This window comes from Parus major, chromosome 8, assembly GCF_001522545.3.
Source record: "Parus major isolate Abel chromosome 8, Parus_major1.1, whole genome shotgun sequence".
NCBI lineage: Eukaryota > Metazoa > Chordata > Aves > Passeriformes > Paridae > Parus > Parus major.
Window position 1 is genome coordinate 20987635 of NC_031777.1, and position 8292 is coordinate 20995926.

Here is an 8292-nt window from a genome sequence, read left to right on the forward strand (position 1 = left end):
CTGATGTGGACATCACTAAGATCCATGGGCCCATGTTGGCCCAGGTGGGAGGCTGAATTGCCTCTTGTGTGGCTGTCTGCCTGTAAAAAGGAGTTAGTGGCAGTGCCTGGGGTATAAAGCAGCCTGGATGCTGAGCAGCCACAGGTTGGTGGGTCCTGCCAACAGCTTTGCGGTGAGTGCTGGAGCCAGACCTAGCTGTAATGTGAGAGACTGCAATTGTATCACCCAAAGTTTTGTCATCTACCTCCTGGATTTAAATTCCTGCTCCACTTGTACTTTTCACAAAGCAAATTTCCTCTTGCCATCAGATAAGGCACTTGCACGTGGCCTGAGGTGATGTTTTAGGTGGTTTGAGTTTGTCTACAAGTGGCTGCCTCCCCAGTTCATCTGTACAAAGATCACAAACACAAATGGTTGTCCTGGCCGAAACCAGTTGACTTCTCATACCCTATGATGAGGCTGAAAGGTGTGGAGGAGGGCTCAGATTGTGCTATGAGGTACCAGGCTCCAGGCAGGTTTTAACAACAAGCCCAGCCAGATGCAAGTGAATGCCCTGAGAGTTGGTGTCCCAGCGTGGTGTCTGTGCCAGCAGGCAGTGCTGGCTGGCTGTGGGCAGGAGCTCACCCGCACACTCGGCTGCCTCTGCCGGGGCTGAGCCCTCCTAGCAAGGGGCTGTGTTGGCAGAAGTGACACTGCTGCATGGCAGGGGCCAAGCCCAGGGCTCCCAGCTGACATGCCACATGTGGAACTGTTTCCAGCACATTGGGGATCCTGGCTCTCTGGCTCCAACACACACTCAGCCCTGCTCTCACAGCTCTCTCTGTGCTGCCATCATTCCCACTGCTGGTTTCTGGAACTGATGCTTTTTTCCTTTTACAAGCCTTTGTTACCCTTATCCCCAGAAACTTTTCAGTTTCTGCTTTTACATTAGCTGAAGCCAACCAATGAGTTGTTTCAGGGTAGCATCTTTTCAGTTTAGAGATAAGGCCTTATGCATTTCCAGAGTCCCAAAAAGCACCAACAGAGTTCTCATGTGTGGTCCTGTTCTCAGTAGTGGTGTAGCCTTTCCAGAGTTCAGGTAACAGTGTCACTGGATGCAGTGGAAGGCAAAGACTTCCTTTGAACACAGGTTATAAGGTAATACCTGCCTGAAGTTTATTTAGCAGCTTTAACTGTTGTCATTACCTGCACTGAGGGGATGGAAGTGGCTTGTAAATGCACAGTAGGAGCAAGAAAGATATTCCCAAAATGTGCTGGAGATCTAGAGAGGGACCTTCAGTGCCTTGAACCTCTTGTCAGCCCTCTGTGTGCATGTCATGCCCGGGGCTGTCAGTGCCACACAGCAGTGACGGCTGAGAACTGCTTGTCCCTGACAGGACAGGGCAGGACAAGCAGGATGACAGGAGAGCCACATGCACATTGTGCATGATGTAACCAGTGCTTTGCAGGCAGGTGCCCATGGTTTGGCAGTGGGTAAACTGGATTTTGATACCTATGACAGAGTGCCTTCAGTGAGCTCATGGGGCTGATGCTTTGTTGGTTTGAGGCCATGTCAGGGAGGCTCCTGTAGAGTGATTTTGTGATGGTCCAGATTGTATTTAGAGCTCAGATTTCCTGCTGACCAGAGCATTGTGACAAAATCATGTATTGTGATTCTTGTCCTGTTGGGAGATTTTGGGGAAAGTTGCTTTTCCCTGTTCTGTTTGGGCTCCATGGTGTGGCAAACTTCCTGCTTTCATTAAGTGCTTCAGTAGTCCCAGCACAGGGGAGTGATGGCAGATGCTGTGATCCCAGCTCAAGCCTGCTGCAGGGAACACATCTGCATGGGGTGACACCAGCTATAGCAATCACTGCTCTGAACTGCCTGCTGGGAGATGTGGCTGTTTCACCCTTCACATTGTGTTAGAGTAAACTTTAGCATGTGATTCCCTCTTGATAGGGCTAGCAGAAGCAAGAGCCAGCTTTGGTGGTGATGGTCGTGATTCCCTCTTGATAGGGCTAGCAGAAGCAAGAGCCAGCTTTGGTGGTGATGGTCTTGGGGTGTTTCAGCTGCATGCACCCTGATGCACTGCCATGGGCTGGCAGGGAGCTGTGTGTGGTGGGTACATGTCCTGCCATTGTGTCCTCTGCCAGCTCTGTTCCCTGGCACAGAACATCACCAGTGCTGTGCTGTTGGGCTCCTCTGTGCAATAGCTTGGGAGGGCACATCTGCCCAAAGAACCTGGATTGCCCAGATGTCACCATACCAAAAAAATTCCCCCAGCCTGTGGGGAAACTTACTCCCTCAGGTACACAGGTCTGACCCTGACTGTGACAGCTTTATGTAAGAGAAGGTCCTTGGTGTGCAAGGGCTTTTCTGACCTACAGCAGGATCTGTGTCCTTGACAGTCTCCCAGGCATGAGGAACAGGAGCATGCTTGGCCAGGGTAGCTGCTGACCTCCTGTCTCTCTCATTTTCTTCCAGTCCTGGACGCACAACATCCAGCGGGAGAAGGAATTTCTGAGAAAGCTGGTGAAAGCCCGAGTCATCACTGACCTAACCAGTGGGATTTGAGTGGCTGCAGCCACTGCATCCAAGGGAGGAAACAAAGACACGCTGCAGCTCTGGGAGCAGGCACTGGCAGCCCCCTGCAAGAATCCCACCTCACTGAAGACACACAGAGATGCCCAGGTGCTCTGGGAAGACCCTCTTGCATTGCCAGTCTGCACGAGGGTTACATCTCCCACCTACAGGCCTAGAGCTGGCAGGAGGTGGGCAAGGGGCTGAGTGGACAGTTCTTGAACTCTGCATCACAGACAGATCTTCTGCATCCTGAATTAGCCAGGAAAGACTCAGAAGAGAGAAGAAAGGTTTGTGAATAAAACAATTAGTGCCAAATGGGAGGTGATGCTGCCCCAAGGCAGCAAAGCCTGAATGTACAAAGTATTATTTTTTAAAAGACTGTTGGAACCATACTAGAAATACCAAGGTACAAGGCAAAGTCTGCTTGTGCACAGCCCTGCGAAAAAACAGGCCTCTTCATTCTCCATCTGCATTGTTACTGGCCTCAGACCTTTCCCCAGGAAAACAAATCCATCCAGAACTTCGGTGCCATTGGTGACAATTCGAAGGGAAAATGATGGCTTCCTCTCACGTGGAGCTTCTGGATGGAGATGAGCATGGGTTTGTTTTTCTGCATTTTTTTCCTCGCTTCCTCCACAGAGGCAGCAACAGCAACAGCCACTGACTTGGCTGTGTTCTTCATAGCCATTTGCCTCTGCCCTGACCCCAAGGTGGAGCAGGGAGCCAGTGGCTTTCTCCGCCTACAGCAGACCCTCTGCACCTTCCTGCCTGTCACGATGCAGAGGAGCCTGCCCCGTTGTGCTCAAGGCTTTCAGGCCTCTTGGTTTGTGCCTGCTGTGCAGGGCCCCCGTGGAGTCCATGCAGACTGGTGTCACTGTTTCTGGACAGCATCTTGCTTTGGTTTTGTGTGGGAGGGGAGTAATTTATTCTTTGGAAGGAGGTCAGATCTTGAGCGGAGATCTCAAGCTTTACAGTTTGAGAGCAGACTGCTGAAGATGTTTGTTTTACGTTCCAGACTCGATCATGTTCCCTATTTAAGCGACGTGTGACCTCAGTGATAATGGAACCCGATGGGAACTGTCACCCTCTGCTTGGCCCCTGCTCATTCCATTTCCAAGCTCCTCCTGTGCTGCTCTAGCACTGCTGCTCCTCCTGCTCTCAGGAGCACATCCTTCCTTCGCCGTCCCAAGATGCACTATTTGCACATTTGATTTGTATACGTATTTCAGGGGAGCTGGAATAAACTGATCAACGTGGCCAAGTGCAAGGGCAGCAGGGTGGTCTCATCCACCTGAAGAGCGTGGGCAGAAAGGAGATTGCCAAGGGAATGAATGGTTACATCTGGAACATGTGAGGGAATGAATGGCCCCTGTGCTCTCCTAGCCTGGGGCAGGCTGGAGTGCACCCACAGGCACTGTCCCAGTACCTGGGTGTCAAGGCACTGGCACACAGCCAGCCGGTGCTGGAGTCCATGGAGGGGGATCCCAGAGGGCTGTGGGTTGGGCTCATGGTCCTGGCACTGTGTCTGACATAGCACAAGGATTGCAGTTTGCCTTGCTCTGGACTGAAGGGAGCGTGACCCTGGCATGGGCAAGGAATGCTCAGAGCAGGGCTCACATGGCTCCCCTAGACCAACTCTGCACCCACTGACTTGCAGGGACTGTGACCTTGGACCTGAGACCCTCAAGGGGGTGTGCAGGAGGAACAGGCAGTGACCTGGGTGTGGGGCAGACGAGACCAGGCTGCAGACAGAGGCAGTTCCCAGGACATGGCACTGAGTGCTGCTTACAGACCGGTGTGGGATGTACCCCTCAGGAGCCTCTCCTGCCTGCTATGCCTGTAGCCAAGGAGCTTGCTCAGGGGCAAGTCCTGCCCAGCTTCTTGTTGTGGCTGCTCTTTCCCTTGTCATCTGGGAACAGCTCAAAGATCCTGCTGCTTGTGGGCCACAGAAGGCATGCTGGGAGGCTCTCCTTCCCTTCACCCTTCCCATGTCCCATCCTCGCTGCTCTGGCCTCCCAGCCAGGCAGTCCATGTTTCCCCAGGGACATGCCTCCTGTCAGGATGCTCTGTGAGGTTTCCAGCGGGTTTTTGAGCATATGCTGTGGCAGATACTCCTTTGAAGTATCTTCCAGTTTGTTTTTTGTTCTTGAGAAGTCCATGGATTGCTATGGCTCTCACCAGGCAACACTACCTTTGCAGTTCCTGGGTGCTGGCCTGGACTTGGGATCATCTTCTGTTGAGTCCCAGCCTGCTGGCAATGGGAATGCTTGGTCTGGATCTGGCTGAAGTTGTGGCTGGGGAAGGGTTGACACTCACTCTCTGTCTTGGTGCTTTAACCAGCTGCCAGGAGAGCCCTAGGGCTGTATCCATGGGCTGCAGAGAGCAGAGATGGCAGAGTGGGCAGCTGCATCCAGAAGGAGGAGGGAAGAGCCTTCAGTGTCTGTACTGGGCTCCTCTCCACCCACTGGGGGAAGCACCCTCACAGAGGATTGTGATGGCATTAATTTGATTATGACTAGTTTTATTGAACACTACAAAGCTACAGGGCACTTTTATCTACGAATTGACTGGCTCCAGGTCCAAGGACACTACTCATCCGAGCTCTCCACCACGGCCAGGAACAGGTCCTGATGGGAAGTTGGACCAGGAAGGTGACTCCGAGCCCTTCCCTCCAACTTGACAGGGGTTTCAAGCCAGAGGAGTCCAAGTTGAATAGTTGAGCGCATGGCCCAGAGGGACTGTGGTGGGTCAGGACCACCTGCATGTAGAAGGAAAGAGTGTTTGGGGACCAAGACTCTCATCTAGCTCATTGACACCACAGAGCAGCCCATGGCTGGGTGATGGGGCTCCAGTTCCAGGAGCAGTGCACAGCACTGGGTTTTGCTCCTGGGTGCTGTTCTTTTGGCTGCCTCCCCACATGCACCTGCAGCCACCTCCCGCCCTTGAACCGCTGCAGTCCTGGCAGCTCGGAGCGGTGCACGCGGGTCAGAGCAGGGTCAGTGGGACGGATGCGAGTCTTGGCCTCTCCCTTGCAGTGACTCACCTTGTCAGATCGGAAGGGAGAGCCCAGGGGAATTCTCCACAGCCTAAATATAGAGCGGGGTTGCCTGGTGCCTCTGATGCGCTGTGGTGCAGAAAGGACACTCAGGTGGCAGGGAACCTGCCTAGAGACAGCCCAGGGAAACACAGGAAGATCAGGGGCCATGACCACAGTGGGTTTTGCTCCAGCTAGTGCAGGGAGCAGGTCTGGGGACCTACAGGCCAGCCTGCACACACTGCTCTGGGGGACAGGAGCTGCTGCTGCTGCTGTGCTGACCACACCATGAGCTGCTTGTGCATTTGTGGTAGTGCCCACCACACTGGCATTGGGCTCCCACCACCAGCTCACTCTGTTAGGCCTGGCCATGCTGTGACCTCAAGCTCACATGTGCCAAAGGTAAGCACCATGGCCAGGAAACATGAGGCAGCAGTGGGATCCAGCCCAACATTCCTCATCCCAACATCTCTGGGCTTCCAGTGTCTCCTTCCTCTGAGGGAGAAGTGGAGAGGCCCTGCCCAGCCACTGTGCTGCCCCTCGGTGTGAGCACTGCTGGGAGTGGGAGAAGGTGTCAGGACAGGGCCATCTGTGTCAAATGGGCACAGTTGGGGTGGGTAGGGGCAGAACTGGACACGGGCAAGGGCTTCCAGAGTGTTTGGCAGGGAGGCAACCACCACGCCGAGCTCCACAGGCACCAGCACGGCGTGTGCTCTCAGTCCAAGCGTGTGTCACTTGCAGTATTAGAGACGTGTCCAAAGCGCAGGAGCCCCTTTGGGGCCACTGCCCGGCCCCTCTGGGCTCTGGCTCCTTGCACAGCCTGCACAGGGTCTCAAAAAGGCCAGTGCATTTGCCGGTACTATACCAAGCCAAGATGCAAGAACTCAATGAGTTTTTAAAATTAGTTTTAGTTTCTGCCTTTTTTTTTAATTTCCCCTCTAGGCAGGGAGGGTAAGAGTCTTGCAGGCTCCTCCAAGCCGGCTTATGTCACATCAATTCAGTCATATCACAGAAGCAATAAAGCTATCAAACAAGCTTGGCTGGCCTCTTTTTTCTGCTGCCTTGGGCCTTTTTTATGGGAGGCAGAGGGATTCCCCTGGTTGGGCTGTCCCCTGCCTGGTTTCACTGCTGACTCCTCCAGAACAGTAATGCAGCTGCCAGGAGCTGCAGCTGGCCAATGCCACTGGCCTGGTGCTGGGGACAGGACAGGGCTGTGCTCCTCCTTGCAGGTGACTTTGAGGGGTGGGAGATGGGATTGCAGGTTGGGTTCATTTAATGTTGGAAGGCACAGGCATCAGAGCTTGTCCTGCCTGTGACAAGCTGCCTGTGACTATGACTGCTGGGGACTACGACTGTTGTGACAGTCTCCTGGGAACTCCCTGCCGGCAGGGTGACTTCCCGCCAAGGGTCACAGCAGCAACCGGGCTGGGTGCGGCCCTGACAAAGGCAGGTGTCCAGCCAAGTGACCTTCTCACCACAGTGTCCTGGAAAAGGAAATGGTTTAGGAAGCCAGGGACTGAGCCTGTGACCAGCTCTCATACCTGCCAAATCCCAGCTGGAGGAGTGCAACCCCTTAGGCAAACTGGTGATGCCACCAGGCTCCCAGACCCACAGGATAATGTTGGAGAGAGTTCCATTGCTTGGAGGCATGGGAAGGCTACTTCCAGGTGAGTGACTGGTCTGCCAGACCTCCCAGCCTCTAAAAAACGAGGGGTGAGTTGTTGCTAGCACCAATGTGGCACCAGAGAAGCAATTGCCCAACCCTCCCTGATGCATGGTTGCAGGTTTCAAGGAGATGCTGGAGCAGCTGAAATCCACCTTCCATCTCCCCTCTCTTTCCAGCATTAAAAGAGCAGGGCCACCACTGCCATTGGGCTGAGCCAGCCCCAGGGATGGCCCATGCCCTGTCTTGGCCTTGGGAGGTCTGAGGAGGAAAAGAGCACCGAGCCTGGGACCAGGGCACACAAGGACGTTCAGGTCAGCTGAGACAAGGAGACTTGTTCAGAGATACCCCTGAAAGAGCCACGTCACTGCTGAGGTGGGACACAGCCTGCATCAAGATCTCTCCCACGTATGTTTTGTCACACCCAGCCATGGCTTCGGACAGCAGTCACAGCATGCTCAGACTTGCCATCTGGCTGGTCTGCATCACCCCCATCCTGCCACATGCAAGGGTGGCACCTTTAGGGACAGATGTCACAGCAGGTCCTGCCTCGGCTCGGCAGGGCTTATTCCAGACCAGACAAGGCACTTGGGGGTACCCAGCCCCAGGGGTGCAGGAGCACGGGCTGACACCGGCAGGGCCCTGGGAGGTACCACGCCAGGCAGTGCCAGCAGCAGTCAGGGAGCAGGTCACCCCTCTGTCTAGAGACCTGTGGAGCTGGAAGCCTGCCCTGCACCCCAGTACCCTGTGCAGCCTGACCCATGCTCAGCATACCCAGGGCAGAGTCAATACTCATGGGAGCCCAGGAGGGGAGAGCAGTGCTGGGATTGAAGCACATAGCTGGGACATGCCATCCTCTGCCACCATGATTGTGGGGGGACCGGGAGGAGGTGCTGCTGGTAGGACATTAGTGGGGCTGACAGCAGCTACAGGATTATGTCTCCCAGGACAAGAATAAAGTACAGAGGAGGGAGCCAGTGCCTCCAGCTGTCTGGGATAGCAGCCTCAAAGGGGGCACACCTGGAAGAGGAC

At 54.5% G+C, this 8292-nt stretch overlaps 1 protein-coding gene across 13 annotated transcripts in view; it reads left to right on the forward strand.

Annotated features, from left to right (window-relative positions):
* The window catches only part of ST3GAL3 (ST3 beta-galactoside alpha-2,3-sialyltransferase 3), a 188461-nt gene extending 181828 nt beyond the window's left edge, over positions 1 to 6633 (forward strand). For 11 of the 13 annotated variants that reach the window (XM_015635889.3, XM_033516306.1, XM_015635897.3 and 8 more), the window contains one exon: positions 2465 to 6633. In XM_015635889.3, the coding sequence (XP_015491375.1) occupies positions 2465 to 2554 (90 nt within the window). In that variant the 3' untranslated portion in view covers positions 2555 to 6633. The remainder of the gene's footprint in view (positions 1 to 2464) is intronic. The other 2 variants (XM_033516304.1, XM_033516305.1) reach the window with 1 other exon arrangement.
* Positions 6634 to 8292: the final 1659 nt, after the last annotated feature.